The sequence below is a fragment of the Crotalus tigris genome, unplaced genomic scaffold, assembly GCF_016545835.1.
Source record: "Crotalus tigris isolate CLP2741 ecotype Arizona unplaced genomic scaffold, ASM1654583v1 scf7180000017736.1026742, whole genome shotgun sequence".
NCBI classification, from domain to species: domain Eukaryota; kingdom Metazoa; phylum Chordata; class Lepidosauria; order Squamata; family Viperidae; genus Crotalus; species Crotalus tigris.
In genome coordinates, this window is record NW_024096602.1 from 501,822 (window position 1) to 520,121 (window position 18,300).

At 42.7% G+C, this 18,300-nt stretch overlaps 2 protein-coding genes across 3 annotated transcripts in view; one reads left to right on the plus strand and one right to left on the minus strand.

The window, feature by feature from the left end:
- Positions 1-3,080, minus strand: part of SAMD8 (sterile alpha motif domain containing 8) — a 40,273-nt gene extending 37,193 nt beyond the window's left edge. The window contains exon 1 of the mRNA XM_039339620.1: positions 2,887-3,080. Within this exon, the coding sequence (XP_039195554.1) occupies positions 2,887-2,943 (57 nt within the window). The 5' untranslated portion in view covers positions 2,944-3,080. The remainder of the gene's footprint in view (positions 1-2,886) is intronic.
- Positions 3,081-8,466: 5,386 nt separating this feature from the next.
- On the plus strand, positions 8,467-14,159 carry LOC120306419 (dual specificity protein phosphatase 13-like). Of its 2 annotated transcripts, none has more exons than XM_039339627.1 (4): positions 8,467-8,735; positions 10,951-11,159; positions 11,970-12,190; positions 13,871-14,159. In XM_039339627.1, exons 2-4 carry the CDS (start codon positions 10,999-11,001, stop codon positions 14,101-14,103), a joined length of 615 nt encoding a protein of 204 aa, XP_039195561.1. In that variant the 5' UTR covers positions 8,467-8,735; positions 10,951-10,998; the 3' UTR covers positions 14,104-14,159. The 2 variants fall into 2 exon arrangements, with proteins under 2 accessions (XP_039195561.1, XP_039195560.1); XM_039339626.1 differs by lacking the exon at positions 8,467-8,735 and adding an exon at positions 9,447-9,900 and having other exon boundaries at positions 13,871-14,158.
- The last annotated feature ends 4,141 nt before the right edge of the window (positions 14,160-18,300 follow it).

Sequence of the window (18,300 nt, forward strand, 5' to 3'; positions counted from 1 at the left end):
GCTACATTTATCAATATTTTTAGCTTATAAATATCTTAATTTTGCATTCAATCCTTATATACAATCAATGTCCTGTTATTGCCTTTTCCCCCCAGGCTTTAATTTCCCCTCAATATTCAACTTAACATTCAGTATTATAATTTCCAAGCTTTAGGTGACCAGAGTTTCCCTCATCTCAACTTCTACATCTTCCCCTTTTTATAACAAAATCTAATATTCTAAATACACATCTTATCTATTTACCTATAATCTTATTCTATTTTCTAAAAGTCATCTATTTTTCACCATATTAAACCGGAAGTCTATTAATCTTATTACACATCTTAGCTATTCAATTATAATGTTACTTTATTTTTTAAACATTATCTATTTTCCAAAATGAATGGAAAAATAGAGCTGGGAAAGAGGTTGTGGAAGATGCTTACAGGAGAGTGAGTGAAAAGAAACACAGAGCACCAAAATTACATTAATGGGAGGTATGAGAAAGAATGCTTGGGGGAAAATTGGGGTGGGGGGTGGGGGAAATGCATGTAAGCGAATGATCTCTAAAACAAAATTAGAGTGAAGGAAATATATAATGTATACAGAAAAAAACAAAGTCAAAAAGAGGAAGAAAGAGTTAAAATTAAAGGGAAACTGATATAAGGCCCCAGTACAAAAGAAACAGTAACAACTGTGAATGCAAAACACGGGATGGGGAAATATTCCTTGGAAGTTTTTAGGTGGAATTCTGACTGAAAAGGCACCTGAGAAGGTAACTATGATTAAAGTTGGCAAGTACGCTTCAGCTTTATTCTGGGCAGGGAAGGAGCAAATCTGATTTTGGCTTTTTATTAGGTCATTAAGAAATAGTTTGGTACGACATAACTTTTTTTGGGGGGGATGTAAAGACAGCATGAGATAAAGTGAATTATGGAATGCTTTATGCAAATACAGTTTTGAAGGTTGATCACTCAATATGCAAGCGAGGGATACAAGATTGAAGTAAAGTTGCACAAACTCTTTGTGAACGGTCCAGGAGTGACTAAGAGTTATTTGTAATGCTCCCCTTGCGAATTGTATATTGTGTGATGCAACAAGGAAAGTTTAACCTACCAAACACCAAAATAACTATGTTTGACAGAGAAAATTGAATGAACCATTGCAATTTTTATACAGTATGAACTGCAAAAATAAACGTAGAGCAAAGGAGTAAATTTATGAGTCCTGTACAGTAATTTATACATTTATTGAAGATGGAGAAATTTAAAGGCATGCAAAATGCAATGCAAAGATTGTTAATACTATCCGGTCCGTTGGAAGGAACAAATTTTGTTGAAAGAAGGAAAAATGGATCTGTATAAAAGTCAGATTTTGGCCCATGTTGACGTGTGAAGTGAATATTGGATGTGCCAGGAAAAATATAGAAAGTATAAATATAAAAGCAACTTGAATAAAGGGGAAAATGGGAGATGATTTGGCATTCGCAGCATATTCCTCTCTCACGTTGTCCCCCCAATTTGCCTACCTGTGTCTGTGCAGGGTCACAGCACACAACAAGGAGGAGCTGTGTCAACGTGGGATCACCCACATACTGAACGCAGCGCACAATGCCTGGGGGAGCAAAGGAAATCAGACCTTCTATGGACCAGAATTCTCTTACTATGGCATAGCAGCAGAAGACTCCGTAGATTTTGACCTGAGGGCCTATTTTCATCCGGCCTCAGAATACATCCACCAAGCATTAAGAGCCCCAAAAGGTGAGTCCCCATCTTCACAGCAATGTTTCTCAAGCTTGGCAGCTTGAAGACATGTGGACTTCAACTTCCAGAATTCCCCAGCCAGCCTAACAAGGTTGAGAAACAGCGCTTTACAGAAACACCCAAGACTGAAATCTTTATTTCATGTAGAAATCTTAAGCCACATCCAGAATTTGAAGCAATAATACTTGCACCACGTTATCTCTGTAACTCCAGAAACCTATTGTCCACATAAAACTCCTTCTCAGCACTAAAATTTTTGATTAGCGGACTGAGATTCTGTACCAGGAAAGAACCAAACAAACAAACAAAAATGGTTTCAGAGATGGTGTTATTAGCCATGCCAGATGGAAATGTTGGTATGTAATGAAGCCTAACACAACAGAACAACAAAACAATAGAAGGGACTTTGGAGGTCTTCCACTCCAAACCCCTGCTCAAGGAGGAGACCCTAGACCATTTCAGACAAATGGTTGTCTAATCTCTTCTTAAAAACTTTCAGTGATGGAGCCGCCACAACTTCTGAAGGCAACTTTTATTCCACTGGTTAATTGTCCTCCCTGTCAGGAAATTTCTCCTTAGTTCTAGGCCAGGGGTTCTCAACCTTGACAATTTTAAGGCATGTGGACTTCAACTCCCAGAATTCCACAGCCAGCAATGCTGGCTGTGGAATTCTGGGAGTTGAAGTCCACATGCCTTAAAATTGTCAAGGTTGAGAAACACTGTTCTAGGCTGCTTCTCTCCTTGATTCTTGTCTTGCCTTCTGGTGCTTTAGAGAATAGCTTGACTCCCTCTTCTTTGGGACAGCCCCTCAGATATTGGAAGACTGCTATCATGTCATCCCTCGTCTTTCTCTTCATTAAACTAGACATAATCCTGCAACTGTTCTTCGTATATTTTAACCTCCAGTCCCTTCATCATCTTTGTTGCTCTTTGCATTCTTTCTAGAGCCTCAACATCTCTTTTATATCATGGAATAATATATCTCATATATTTTATAACAAGGAAAGGCTATCTTAAAGTGAAACCAATATATGTTTTTTTTAATACTGTCCTCCTCTCTCTTCCTCCTCCTTTCTTTGCAGGAAAGATCTTGGTTCATTGCATTCTAGGCAAAAGCAGATCCCCAGCGCTGGTTCTGGCTTACCTGATGATTTGCCAGAACTTGTCTCTGGCTGATGGTCTCAAGGTGCTTCTGCAGCATCGGGCAATTTCCCCAAACCGAGGATTTCTAAAACAGCTTCAAGATCTAGACCTGGAACTGCGGTACAAGAGAGCTGGGTGTCGACTTTTATGATGTGAAGAAAAGGAAGAAACAAGGACTTTTGATAAGAGATTTTTTTTTGAAAGATCCTTACAATCTTATCACCATTTCATTTTTTCCTCATGAGCAGAATTTACAAAGCTTCTATTTCAGGGGTTCTCAACCTTGGCAACTTTAAGACTTGTGGACTTCAACTCCCAGAATTCCTCAGCCAGCTTTGCTGGCTGAGGAATTCTGGGAGTTGAAGTCCACAAGTCTTAAAGTTGCCAAGGTTGAGAACCCCTGTTCTATTTCAACAGGTTGAAGAGCCCAAGAAGACTCCAGACCTCCACCAAACATTTTTCTCTGACCCACCTTTCTATCCCCACGGCAGCTCCTCAGGAGAGGATCCAGTTGGGACAGGAGGAAAACCAAACCTTCTCAATTTATGGAGGTTCTCATTCCTCCAGGTCACAGTTGTCCCGAAAGTGCTTTTTTTTCATGAGGCAACTAGACTTTCTTGGTTTTCTTTGTAGATATTTTGCTTCTCATCCCAGAAGCTTCTTCAGCTTCAACCTTCTCAATTGTTTCTCTCTACAAGTGAGATTTTTTTAAAAATCTAGAGTTTCTATCACAAAGAAGAGGGGGCCAACTTATTCTCCAGAGCACCTGAGGGCAGGACAAAAAGGTGGAAGTTCAGCAGAGGGAGATCCAACCTGGAACTAAGGAGAAACTTCCCGACAGGGAGAACAATCAATCAGTGGAACATCTTGCCTCCTGGAGTTGTGAGTGCTCCATCGCTGGACAAGGTTGGGCAATCCTTTGTCTGGAATAAGACCTGCAGGCCGTCTTCCTGGCCCTCTGATTCTATAATTCTGTATTACTTATTAATGTATGTATGCATCTCTTGAAATGTAGATTTCTAGATCCCTTTGTAATCTAGGATACGTGAAATTGGGAATTAAGTATTTCTGGATTTTCTTTTTAGGAAAACTGATTTTAAAGCTAGTAAGACTTAGAAGAAAAACAAACATTTGATCCCACTCGTGGCGTCTTCAGACGTAGCACTTCACTGATGCTCTTCAACAGTTTTTTAAGACCTCACAGAGAGAGCAAGAAAAAGAGGGTGAAAATAATGTGTTTGGTTTTATATCACTACTTAAGTCTTCTTTCTTTGGAGCACATGCAGCCATATATTCTTGTCTGGAAAGGTTTGTTTTCCACTTTTCCTTCCTGGAGAGCTCCTTGTTGTCATTCAGAAGATGTGTGTGTGCACACACACACACACACACACACACATGTTTGGAAAGCTAATAGGTTAAAAGCCAGCCATTCCCACTTGACAGGAGTTAAGTAAACATGTTGTGCTGGTAGCAACATCCTGAGGGTCCCCACTCCATCTCTTGAGTGCAGCTTGGCTGATCAAGTGAGCCGCAGCGCTGGCCTTTTGATGGCATTTGCCGGTTGGAGAAGGTGTGACCAGATTCCTGATGTTTAGCCAGAATTAAGCACGCTTGTGCCTGCTCCAGCCTGTCAACTTCAGGCATCTCCTTTTGGAGGGAAGGGACTCAGCTGAGCAGGAAGGATGTCAACAACAGCCGCTCTGCTTCTTTCCCCTTTCCGCCCTCCCTTGAAGGCACAACGGTGCTTTGCCATCTCCATGATCTGGAGTCATCTGGATTTTTCCCCAAGGGCCACTGGACTTCCTTTGTTCTTTTCCCTGAAGACATTTCACTTCTCATCCAAGAAGCTTCTTCAATTCTGAACAGCTGAGAACTGAAGAAGCTCCTTGGATGAGAAGTGAAATATCTTCAAGGAATTAAAAAACAAAGAAAGTCCAGCTGCCTTTTGGGGAAAAAAGCACCTTTGGGACAACCATGACCTGGATGACTGAGAATCTCCATGGACCTGTGGATTCATAATATTTTCACCTGTGGAGAAAAGAGGTGATGGGAGCATTAAGTGTGCTCCCCCTAAAGGAGGAGAAGGGGAGGAGGAGGAGGAGGAGGAGGAGGAGGAGGAGGAGGAGGAGGAGGAGAAGGAGGAGGAGGAGGGGAGGAGGAGGAGGAGGAGGAGGTTTGTGCAAAATAGAATAAGAAAATAATATAACCCAACACACCCAATATTGGTACAAATATTGCTTTGCCATTAAAAAAAAAAAACCTATACACTGTTTCTGAAGCAATCTGGTTTAATGTGGGCTCCAACACAGCCCAGCCACCCAGTTCCTTTTTTCCTACTAAGCACCAACTGAAATACTGAGTGTTCTTTGCTGGCTGTCCTTCTCCACAGATGACCTTTTCTTTTCTTTTTTTTTTTGGGCAGCAATGCACAAATTCCCCATGTCAGGCTGCATTAAAGTCACAAAATCATGAAAAACAGAAAATCCTAAAGTAGGCCAAGGGCAAAGAATGGGGGACACAAAAATCTCTGATAACCCAGAATAGCCTAGGACACAATTGCTGGCAGAATTTGCTGGGAATTCACTAAAGAAGTAACTTCTAACTAGACCTGTTAAGTTCTAGTTCCTGTTAAGCCCTCACATGCAGAACAGGTTGACCCCGTCTTCTCTGTGGCAGCCCCTCAAATATTAGACAATTCATGTCACCCCTAGTCCTTTTCTTCACTAGACTAGACATTCTCAGTTCCCACAACCGTTCATTGTACTCTTTAGCTTCTAGTCACCTAATAATCTTTGTTGCTCTTCTCTGCACTCTTTCTAGAGTCTCAACATTTTTTCTTTTTGCATCATGGTGAGCAAAACTGGATGCAGCATTCCAAGTGTGGTCTTACCAGTGCAGTATATAGTGGTATTAACACTTGTTCACTGTGTTGGTGCTTCCATTTATTCTTATACTCTATGATTGGGACACAGATACCTTATGTTGTGATGGCAGCTCTTGTAAGCAGAGTTGAGAAGGGGTGGGATTTTCCTAAATTTGCCTTTGGTCTTGGAGCAAGGTCGTAGGCTGAGGCTGTCAACATTCAGCTCGAGAATTCAAATAAAACTCCAGGTACATTCTGTCTTTGAAGTCTTACTGTTCATTGAATACACTACATGGGTATGTCGAAGCAAAACTAACTCTGAGGTTCCAACCCCAATTCATAGACTTAAACAATAATTTTCCCAGCCAAACCCCCAATGTCTTACATAGTCCATATAAACAAGTTAATTTTGTTATGGGAACCATCTGCTTCAAATCCACACCTGTTATGGTGTCCTTGAAAAGGTTTCAGGCTCTTACACTCTTCGGCAGAATCATAGGTTTCTTCTCCATCTAACCCACTTGAAAGTAACACCTCCCCTCCCCCTTAATTTAAAGGCAAGTTGAAATGCAGTGGCACGTAGCTGCCAAAGTTTCCTCCTGGACAGAGGCTTCTGGTCAGTCCCCAGAGGAAAGCACAGATGTTCTAAAATGATGCAGTGGACCCAGCAGGTTTCTCACATCGTTCCAAAAGTCTTTAGCTCAGAGAGGCGGGATAAGAACTTGTCAGAGGTCACAGGTAAGTTAAAAAATATAGTGTATACTGGTTTAAAAACTGGCAGGAATAGGAATGGGAAATTCTAGACCCTCTCTTCTTCCCAAGATTAATTATGATCTGCTTCTGCTCAATCTCTCCTTTTCCACACCATTCCAGAATTGGGAGGTGGCGACAGAAGTTTAAAGAAGAAACCCTAAACCCTAATCTTTAACAGAATAGGAAAGCTTCCCCATTATTTGAGCACTTATTTTAATAGGTAAAGAATTGCAGCTGTCAATCAGAAAGCACCTTAGATGATCTAAGAACTGTATGAGCAATACATTGATTAATTCATTGATTTTCCTAGCACTCTGCTTAAATTAGGGGCGGTTTTCTCCTTGACTAAAACTAATTGCACCCCCCAAAAAACTGTTCATAAAATAAAATAGTAAGCAAATCTTCAAACCATTTTGAAAATTAACTATTACTAAGTTTTTCTCTTGCCTGTATAGGTTAGGCTTTGTGGTTTTTCTGCTGCCGTGTTCTCCGCCTGCCAAACTCAGGCGGCACCAGCTTTGCAATGACCTCAGAAGCAGAGATACTTTCCATGTGGTTCAAAGTCTGACACATTAGAAACTGAGAAAATTTGGGTGGGGACAGCTCAGAAGGCAGCATTTGACTCAGAGTGCAACCATGGGAAACAAAAGTCCTAGAAAACAGCAGGTCAAAAGCCACAGAGATGGGAGTAAGTTAGATAATGTAGGTATAATATAAGTTAGAGAGGAGAAGGAGGAGGAGGAGAAAAGAGGAAGAAGAAGAAGAAGAAGAAGAAGAAGAAGAAGAAGAAGAAGAAGAAGAAGAAGAAGAAGAAGAAGAAGAAGAAGAAGAAGAAGAAGAAGAAGAAGAAGAAGAAGAAGAAGAAGAAGAAGAAACATCATCAGAGTTGGAAGAGACCTCAGAGATCTTCTCGATCAACCCCCTGTTCAAGCAGGAGACCTTACATCATTTCAGACAATCTCTTCTTAAAAACCTCCAGTGTTGGAGCATCCACAATTTCTGGGGGCAAGCGGTTCCACTGGTTAATTGTTCTGTTAGGAAGTTTCTCCTTAGTTCCAGGTTGCTTCTCTCTTTGATTAGTTTCCACCCACTGTTTCTTGTCTTGCCTTCAGGTGCTTTGGAAAATAAGTTGGTTGTTTTCCAAATAATTGGGAAAATAACTTGGAGCAGAGGAAACTATTATTTCCTCATATTTTGTGTGTTGTTCCAGAGCAACACCTAGTGTTCAAAGAGGGCAGCCCACAATGCTTGTTTACCACCTGCCCTGTCGACAAAGAAAACTTGATCTTTTGTCACCCTGCAATCCAACAGTGTCATTGACAGAGAGCAAAAGCGGCCTGCCTATGCTCTGAAACAGTTTGAATCACAGCAGAAACCAGCAAAGGTTGGACGCCTCCCCTGTCTCTTTTCAGGAGGAAACCTCTAAATCAATGTTTTTCAACCTTGACCATTTTAAGGCATGTGGACTTCAACTCCCAGAATTCCACAGCCAGCAATGCTGGCTGTGGAATCCTGGGAGTTGAAGTCCCCATGCCTTAAAATAGTCAAGGTTGAGAAACATTGCTCTAAATCAATGTTTTTCGACCTGGGCAATTGAACATGTATGAACTTCAAGCCCCAGAATTCTCCCAGCCAGCATGCTAGGAGTTGAGATCCACAAATTTAGACGTGCCAAGTTTGCTCAAAAGCATATCACAACGGGATATCAATATTTAACATTCTCTATCGAATAGATTCTGTAGTTTTAATAGTAGCAAAACATAAATAATTTGGCAGGAGCTGGATTTAAATTTTATGCAGCCCCGGGATAGAATGCAAATTCAGAGTCGCCCTTTTACTATGGCAAGGAAGATATACTGTAAGGTTAGCCTCTCCCACTCAAAGGCTGCATCTGCAATCCTGTCTCAACCGTCAGTCCTTCCCAGGTTAGATTTTTAAGAATCTTGAGCTATTATTTGGAAAGTGTTTTTCTTCTCATCTTTCTGCTCCGATTGCCGGATGCAGTGGCGAAAGGGCCGGCTGAAAGCCAGGTGCAAGCCAAAAGAATCAGGAACTTAATCTATAAACACACCGTGTAGAAACAGGGTTTATCCAACAGAGGGTTGGGTGTTGGTGACTAAAAAAAGAAAGCAGCCAGAAGGATTCGCATAGGCTTCAGGACTTGTGGCTGACGGAGGCAGGTGCCTGCAAGGATTCTGCAGAAGAGATCAAGCGAAATAACCAACTGTAACCAGGTACCAATCTTTCTGTTTGCAATAAATGTGATTTGAAGAATGACCTCATCTTCCTGTGTGGTTTCCTCTGCTCTTCATCCTACTAAAACGCAGGCAGTCCTCGACTTACAACATTCGTTTAGTGACCTCTTGAAGTTACACTGAAAAAAATGACCGTTTCTCACGCTTACGACCGTTGCAGCATCCCCGTGGTCATGTGATCAAAATTCTTGGCAACTGACTCACATTTATGACGGTTGCAGTGTTCCTGGGTCACATGATCAAAATTCAGACACTTGGCAACTGACTTGTACTTATGATGGTTGCAGTGTCCCTGGGTCACGTGATCCCTTTTGGCGACCTTCTGACAAGCAAAGTCAATGGGTTGTTGTTGTTGTGATGATGATGATGATGATGATACCTAAATAATGTATGTCTGAAAGGAAGTTTACAAGTCCCAATGTTTTCCTCCTAGGCAATGAAAAGCATCTCCCCAAACTGATTTTGGGTGAGTTTGAAGGAATTCACGCAGGGAGAAAATTCAGTTGCATGAATCAAATCCAGACACACACACACACACACCTGTTATTTTAAACGGCATCCTTCTTAAGGTTTAGGAGACACAAGGACATCCAGTTTATGATGTGATTTCGCCTGAGTGTGATCTAATATTAGACTGGGATAAAAATATGCCTGTGTTCCCTTCTGTCAGAAAGGCAGAGATTTATTTAAAGCAGGGATAATGGCCTCAGGGAAAACTAGCTCTCTGCCACTGCAGAGATTTATCTCCGATAGACGGAAGCCATCCAGACATAGATGCCCATCTTCACTGCAAAGATGCTTGATATTAACTGACGTTTCCAATTTTCTATAAAAATAAGGAGGGAAGAGAAGAGATTACTGAGTTCCAAGCAGTCAGTGCAATGCTTGTTAAGCTAAAAAAAAAAAATGTCCCGGGAAGCAGTTTTTAGCTGCAGCATGTCAGCTATTCCTCCTTACTATTCAAGGCCATGGAAGGATCACTGAACACTGTCTGAAGACAGTAATGGGCTGGATGAAGGCAAACAAACTGAAATTATACCCAAGTCTTGTTGGTGGAGAGGAAATCCAGATCTGGGGACTGAAAGAGCAGGCCTACAGCTTGGATGTGCTCCTTCAACCTCACCTGGATTTGCTGGATTACCAGGTAATGTACAGGTTGTGGGGACAAACAATTTGGCACAGTCGCATCGGTGCACCAGCCTCATCGCTTCCTGAGCTGGCTGCATTTGAGAACGGTCATCCGGGCCTTGGTGACATCCTGCCTTGGATTATGGCAATGTGCTCAACGGGGGGCGGGGGGGCTACCTCACGCTTCTTGGCAAGCAAGGGGTGAGCAGTGTTGTGCAGTATTATTTATTTATTAGATTCATTTGTGTCCCATCTCACCACAAGGTGACTCTGGGTGGCTTACAAGGTTAAAAACAATAAAACTCTGTGTGTGTGTGTGTGTGTGTGTGTGTGTGTGCGCGCGCGTGCATGCACATACACAAACAAGCACATACACACATATTGCTATATTTAAAATAGCAATAAAATTATAAATTATGCTAAAAAGATGGGAAAGCGGGGAGCAAGGTGTGCAGGGGGTGAAGTGGGATCCACTATTCGGCCCATCAACCACCACCAGTGTATGTAGAAAAAAAGGGGGACAAACTCATAAGCCAAAGAATTTAAAAACATGAGGTTTGAGAAAAGAAAAGTAGTTTATGTCAACACAGCACACTCTCCACATCTGCTTTCGCAAATGCTCCTTACTTCTACCATCTCCATCAATAGCTTCCTGTACTGTTTTTGTGGTCCTGTGAGATTCTCGTCTCTCTGTCTTTGAGGATCTCACCAGCTCAGTCCAACCACCGTTGTCTCGGTCTTTCTCTTTGTCTTGGTTCATTTAACTTTTTCTTCCTATATTGGTTTTCTGCTTTGATCCTCATTCGTTCTCTTTCAAATCATCCTGAAGTCCTTCTATCCTGGTCACTCACTTTGTATTCAGTCCCTCAATCCTTCAACAACCATTCATTCTTAGCTCTCTTATTTTTCCACATGTTTCCATGCTGAACTGGAAGAAGGACCTCCCCCCTTTTTTCCTCCCAAAGGCCAACAAAAAAAGCCATGCAGGAGAAGAATAGAGCAATCTAGAACACTAGTTATATGCAAAATGTCATAATTAATGGAAAACCTAATTCTTTGTTTCCAGAAAGGTCGGTGGGGAACCATCGCTTGAACACAAGTATAGAAAGCAGCCATGATCAATTTAAGCACCTGTTCTTCCCTCGATCCTAGTCCAGAGAGGAGACACCATTACGAGACCCCAGCCCTCTCCGAACTGCAAAGACTGATATGGACCAGAGGAGGATCTGACAATCACGTGGACCAAGTGTGGCCCAACCTCTACCTTGGAGATGCGTAAGGAAATGGCATAATAAGACATAAAAAAACATTAAAAACTGCATACATATTTCAATACAAGGTAAATTTAGACAGTGATAACACATTTAACATTCAGAATAACTAAGCCCATGGCTGAAAGTTCTTCTGTGGGCCCCAAGTGAGTTGGCAGGGCCAGGTCTTCAGATGTTTCCAAAAGGCCAGGAATAACTATGTTATACCAGGGGTCTTCAAACTTGGCCCTTTTATGACTTGTGGACTTCAACTCCCAGAATTCATCAGCCATCATCACTAAAGCAGAAGGCAGGACAAGGTGGAATATGTAAGAAATATCATCTAATAAACATTTTAGTAATGATCTAACAATTTGTTCTATTGGTCTCAAGCCATCCCTACTCCTACGCCTTGGCTAATGAAGTTATCTAATACAGATTCTATTTGCTCCAGGCCATCTCTATTCCTAACTTCTTGCTGGGGTCTGCAGGATGTTTAACTCTTTGTTACTGTTATCGGTAACCTAGAATTGCTGCAACTGTTACACCTGCATATTCTCTGTGAACAAGCATTCTTTGTTCTTGCCAGACAGACTCCCCAATTACAAGCACCCCAGTTTTTTTTCAAGAGCACGCCACAGCCTTGCCTCGATTTAGCAGACTGCCCATCAGGATGGAAGCCACTGATAGAGAAGGCTGCCTTCCGGAGTCCTGCCAGCCAAAATTCTCTAACTGATGGCTTCCGTGGCTTGCCCTCCTTGCCTGACCAGGCGGGGTGGGGCGATGTAATGGGGCGATGATGGCTCTCCAGTTTTCCTCTTTTTTTGATTGACAGATTGGCAGCAAGAAGTAAATCCGTTCTTCAGAGCATTGGCATCAGTCACATCCTTAACGCAGCCGACGGGCCCTACAACATAAACACTGGAGTCCGCTATTACCGGGACCTGCCGATTCAGTACTACGGGGTGCAAGCTTTTGACGACAACTCCTTCGACATAAGTGTCTTCTTCCACGAGGCTGCTGATTTCATACACAAGGCCTTAAATACTGCAGGAGGTAAGGAGAGATTTTTAAAAAAAGAGGAATGTGTTTACCAATTATTAAGTGATCTATGTTTAAAAAAATCAATAAAATATATTACCCAAAAAATGAGGAATGGCGTCAAAAAACAGGGCTGTGCTTTCAGTGCCGTCTATGGACGCTGGAAGCCTTTGCTTATTGTGGTTCAGGAAAGCTTTTTTGGACAGAGGTGGCTCTTCTGGCCCATCATTGCCAGTGATTATAAAGTAAAAGGAGATCGGTTTAATTCTTCATGCTTAGAATTAGAATTTTCTACACCAAGTAAGTAGGAAAAAGAGGGCGACTTGGAAGCTTGGAAAAGCAACACGCTCTAAAGTTGAGTTCAGCATCTGAGAACTTCATGGAGACAGCCGTGCTAACTCCTGGAAGCAATGCAGAAGTGGCTCCCTCCCAAAATGATTTTTCAAATCTTCCCAAGAGAACCGACTCTTCAACAGTGGTGGTAATAGCAATAGCAATAACAATAATAACAATAACAACAACAACAACAACAATAATAATACAAAATGCCACATCCAATCTAAACATCTGGCTGACTGTGCAATCACAATCAACCTCAACCATAATAGTAAAATATGGATTTATTTATCTCTGTCTGGAATAGCAGTTCAAGTTAGAGAAGTATACTCTTCAAGGAATATATTGTGAAACAATGATATCCATAGGTGGGAAATTGCATATGTACATATATACAGTAATGCCTTTTTTAAAGGGTTTTCTTTCTCTTATTTCCACCTGTTAAAGTTGCAGCCAGTGATGTTTAGAGTTAAACAGAAAATGAAGACATGGACTCTGAAGCATGTTGTTCCGTCCACGTGTGTGATTCTTACAATTTCATGTAAAAAGGAGAATAGTTACAGCCTTGCCCGCCTCAAATAAGATATATATGTTTTGTTACAATTTATGCTCTGAGGCTTTATTTGTCTTGGCCCAGAGAGGTTATTGCTGGGCTTAATCCAATCACATATCTAGGGCTACCCAATCAAAAATGTATGACTACAAAAATCCAGACCCTGTGAGAAAGTAGCAGAGATATACAAAAAACTTTACTCTCTCTAAAACTTTACTTATCTCGATTTTTGTAACTTTGATTGGACAGCCTTCCAAGTATTGGATAACCATTTGTCCAGGATGATGTAAGGTCTCCTGCCATGGACAGGGGGCTGGACTAGAAGATCTCCAAGGTCCTTTCCAGTCCTGCGATTCTACGGTTCTATATAGTTTATATGAAGATATGATTTTAAACAATATATTATGGATGATTATCCTTTCCACTTTCCTAGTAGCTGGTGTGCTATGCTAGCAGAGTTTGCTTGCTATGAAGAACCAAGATTCAGATTCCAATAATGATGTAATATTAATTTCATGTAAATTCAGCCTGAGATTATTCACCAGACAATAGGGTTTGGAGAGAGTTTGCAAAGAGGTGTCTGAAGAGTTGGGTGGGAAAAAAAATCAAGATTATGGTTGTGATAATTCAGTCAAAGCTCCGAATGTTTTTTATGTGTGTCACAACGCATAAAAATCAAGTAAGCTTTGATGGCATGATCCCAATCCCCTTTTTGATTTTTCTTGTGGACACCCCTGGTGGCCTATTAATTGTACACTATTGTACACGATTGTGCATTCAAAGTTGCTTATGTGATGTCTTTCCAGGCAAGGTCTTTGTCCACTGTGCGATGGGGCTAAGCCGTTCGGCTACTTTAGTGTTGGCATATTTGATGATCCACGAAAACCTGACACTTGTGGAAGCCTTGAAGTCAGTGGACTCTCACAGAGGCATCTGTCCAAACATCGGATTCCTCAGCCAACTGCGAGCCTTGGACATCAAATTAAACAACGGAAAAAAAGAGAGAGAGATAAAACTAATAGGACAGGGGACTGAATAGATCGTCAAATATAGGAATTCTGCAGTATTCTGAAGAAGAAGAAGAAGAAGAAGAAGAAGAAGAAGAAGAAGAAGAAGAAGAAGAAGAAGAAGAAGAAGAAGAAGAATAAGAAGAAGAAGAAGAAGAAGAAGAAGAAGAAGAAGAAGAAGAAGAAGAAGAAGAAGAAGAAGAAGGAAGAAGAAGAAGAAGAAGAAGAAGAAGAAGAAGAAGAAGAAGAAGAAGAAGAAGAAGAAGAAGAAGAGGAGGAGGAGGAGGAGGAGGAGGAGGAGAAGAGGAGGAGGAGGAGGAGGAGGAGAAGAGGAGGAGGAGGAGGAGGAGGAGAAAGCAAAAGGGAGTTGGAACTAGTAAACAAATAAATCCAGTGAGTTTCATGTCCCCTAACTCCAAGATTTTATTTATGTAATACAGATAGCCCATATTTTTTTAAAAAAATAAGTATCTCCATGGGATGTTTTCCCAGAAAAGACTTCTTCAGTTTAATGGGAGCAGAACTTTTGGAAGTCTTATTCATTGCAATGGAGGTCTTCAAATAAGATGGATTTAAAAGCGCATCGACATTAGCCCTCCCTTTATGTATTATTGAGAAAATCTACTTGGTTTTTCAATTGTTAATAAAATTATTTTTAAAAATCTACCAAGGATTTTTAAGAGGAGGTGTAATGATTTCCTTCACCAGCAGATGGAAGTATAAATCCAGTTTATGAAACTAAATCTGGCTGCATCTTTTTGCTTGAGGGTCGAGACAAGAGTCACAAGACTAAGTAAAAATTGGATTTTTTTTCAAAGACGTTTATAAAAACTGGGCAATTAATTCCTGTGAGATTTTTTTTTTCTGAAGAAGGCAGAGCCAAATATTTCTCAACGCTGGTCAAGAAAACTCCGCAGCGGAGTCACCAAGAGTCCTAGGAGCTCAATAGAGATTTTATCTCTGTCTCCACCCTGCCCACCCCAGCTATTATTTGTGACACTTACCTAATAAATAGTTCTGAACTTCTCCAATTACCCCTGCAATCTGGTGCATATTTAATTTTGTCCTATTAAATGTATGACCGTGTTGTTCTTATGGGTCAGCCTAGACTCCGTGAAAGAGCTTGTTACAGTGGTTATATGGGTGTTGCTGGAAGTTATGCTTATTGCTGTGGGAATTAATGTTGCAGGATCCAATCTGGGTCGGTTACTGGGACCGGAGGTATAGTCCTCCAAACTTTCAGACCTGTGCTGGAGAAAATCCTCGGAGAACTTCTCTCTACCGGAATGTGGTGGGAGATAACATTTTGGTGAGAGAGAAGATCTGCCATCTGAAAGCTCGTAAGACCAAAACCTCTGGTCCCGGTGATAGACCCAGATCAGATCTTGGAACACGATCCTGGGACACATAGATTCGCCTTCATTCATGGTTTAATATTATTATGATGGGTTCTCATACTTTCAGCCAGATGTTTAGACTGAATCTGGCATTTTTATTCATCTACTGCAGGGGTCTTCAAACTTGGCCCTTTGATGACTTGTGGACTTCAACTCCCAGAATTCCTCAGCCAGACTCAGGCACTGAGTCCTTCCCAAGGTTTTGGGATAGGTAGATGTTGTTCTTTGATGGTATTAAAATCTTGATGCAGGATTTACGCTGTTCCAAGTCAAGCTACCTTTTTGCAATTGACCAATGGTGAATTTGTCAATGCCAAAGGTGTTCAAGAGATGCTCCAGACGTTTTTGGGATTGCACTCAAGGCACTTGTTACTATTGGTGCTACCTTTGCTTTCCTTTGCCAGAGTTGTTTTACTTCTTTTTTTTGCAGGTGTTTGTATTTTGTGATTTTTCTCTGCTGCTGTCTCCACACCCACGATCCAGACTTTTTTTGGGGGGTCTTATTTCTTCCTTTCTTTTTTTCTGGGTGTTATGTCCCGAGCCTTTGCAAACGGCTCGGGCGTTTGCAGGCAGTCCCGGGCAGGTGCAAAGCTGCCCGGGACCAGACAGGCTGTCGCCAGCGCCGTGCGCATGCGCGGGTGCTGGCGCGGGAAAAGTAACCCATTTACCCGGGAGTTGCCTATATAAGGGGCTGCGAGGCGTTTGGGCTGAGCTGAAGCCATCTTCCTGTAAGCTGAACGCTGAATAAAAGAACCTGAGAACTCCAGCTGCTTCTCGTGTCTGTTTTCCCGCCAAGGACGCAACACTGGCGACGAGGGTGGGATGCCTTGCACTACCTGGAAAGGAAAAAGTGTAAGCTTACCCAAGGAGTCCTGAGCGGCGGAAGAGGAACGGTGTTGACTCAGCAGCTGCCCGCCAATCCAGTGCGCATTCGGGGGTAGGCTGGCTGATAGACCCGTCTCCTGAAGATCCGAAGATGGCGAAAATCGGAAGGCTTGCGGAATTCGACGTCTCACATCCAGAGCGGTGGGAGTCCTACGTATCCAGAATGGAGAACTACTTCAAGGCAAACCAAGTGAGGGAAGATAGCTTGAAGGCTGCCACCCTGCTTTGCGCTTGCGGCCAAGACGCCTTCGAAATCGCAGAAAACCTTGCAGCACCTGTTCCAGTAGAGTCTGTAAGCTACGCAGACCTGAAGAAGCTGCTGAAGGACCACTTTCACCCCAAGGTGTCCGTTATCTCATGGCGCCACACCTTCGAGCAGAGGGATCAACGGTCCGGTGAGTCAGTCAAGGAATACATCGCCGCGTTACGGAAGGCCGCCAAGCCCTGCGAGTTCAAGGACCTCGAGGAACGACTGAGGGACCGATTCGTGTGCGGGTTGAGGCATCGAGAGCTACAACAGAGACTTTTCGCTAAGGAAGAATTATCCTTCCAAGACGCTTTAAGGGAAGCCACCGCGGAAGAAGCAGCAGGCGGCGCCGTCAAGAACATGCGGCCGATCAGAAGCAGTGCAGAGGGTGCGTCCGTGCACCAAGAAGACGTCCGACGAAACTCCGAGGAGGATCCGGACGAAGAAGTCGACCGTCTACACCCCGCGAAGGGAGAAAATCAGAAGGAAAGCTCTTCAGCTCCGCTCAAGTGCATCGGCTGTGGAGGTCGCCACAGGAGAACCGACTGCAAGTTCCGCTCCGCTACCTGCCGGGCATGCGGCAAACAAGGGCACATTGCAGCTGTGTGTCTGGGCCGACGAAAGGCACAACCTCAAGAAGAACGCCTGAAGGGTACCAGAGTCCCCAGCCAGAATAGGGTAGGTTTTTGCGCTTCGCGTAGAAACATCTGTAGGACAGGCACACACAAGCCCATGAAGAAAAAGCTGTCACTCAACGTGAAGCTACAAGGGGTTCCATTATCTATGGAACTAGACACAGGGTCTGCCCTTTCCATCATTTCATTGCATACATTTAGGAAGATTTGTTCCAGTAGTGGGACTAAGGCCAAGTTAAGGCCTTCTGATATTGTATTAACTGATTTTCAGAACTCAAGAGTGTGTGTTAAGGGGGAGGCCACCCTTAACGTGCAATACAAGAGTTTTGAAGGTCCACTAGACTTGTTAGTAGTAGGGGGTGAAAGAACGAGTCTCATAGGACTCGATTGGTTTGAGGCCCTGGGGATACACGTCACAGGACTCAACAGCTTACAAACACTCGACCTACAGGAAGTCTGCAAGGAATTTGCAGATGTTTTCAGCCCCCAGCTGGGCACATTCAAAGGACCACCTGTGTCCTTAAAGCTAGACCCCACTGTCACTCCCATTAGGATTAAAGCAAGAAGGGTCCCTTTTGCTTTAAAAAGTAAGATTGACACTGAATTAGACAAACTAATCCAACAAGGAATCCTAGAACCTGTTGATTCCAGCCCATGGGAGACCCCCATTGTCACGCCTCTAAAGGCAAATGGGGACATTCGCATTTGTGCTGATTACAAATGCACACTCAATAAGGCATTGCAGCAACATGCCTATCCTGTTCCTGTGGTCAGTCACATCCTGGCCTCTCTCAAGGGGGGGCGTGTTTTTGCAAAGCTTGACCTAGCTCAAGCATATCAACAGCTGCCTGTTGATGATGATGCTGCCATAGCTCAGACCATTGTGACCCACAGGGGAGCCTTTAAGGTAAAAAGGCTACAGTTTGGAGTGAATGTCGCTCCTGGGATTTTCCAAAGCGTAATGGAAAACACACTACGAGGTATACCAGGGGTCTGCCCCTACTTTGACGATGTCTTGATTGCAGGAGACTCCACACACATTCTAGCTGAAAGGCTTAGGGCTGT

Excerpts from the sequence above, each read along its gene's own strand:
- LOC120306419 (XM_039339627.1), top strand. The coding sequence starts at position 10,999 with ATGATCAATTTAAGCACCTGTTCTTCCCTCGATCCTAGTCCAGAGAGG. Across the intron at positions 11,160-11,969 it reads AACCTCTACCTTGGAGATGC|ATTGGCAGCAAGAAGTAAAT; the intron begins GTAAGGAAATGG and ends TTTGATTGACAG. Across the intron at positions 12,191-13,870 it reads GGCCTTAAATACTGCAGGAG|GCAAGGTCTTTGTCCACTGT; the intron begins GTAAGGAGAGAT and ends ATGTCTTTCCAG.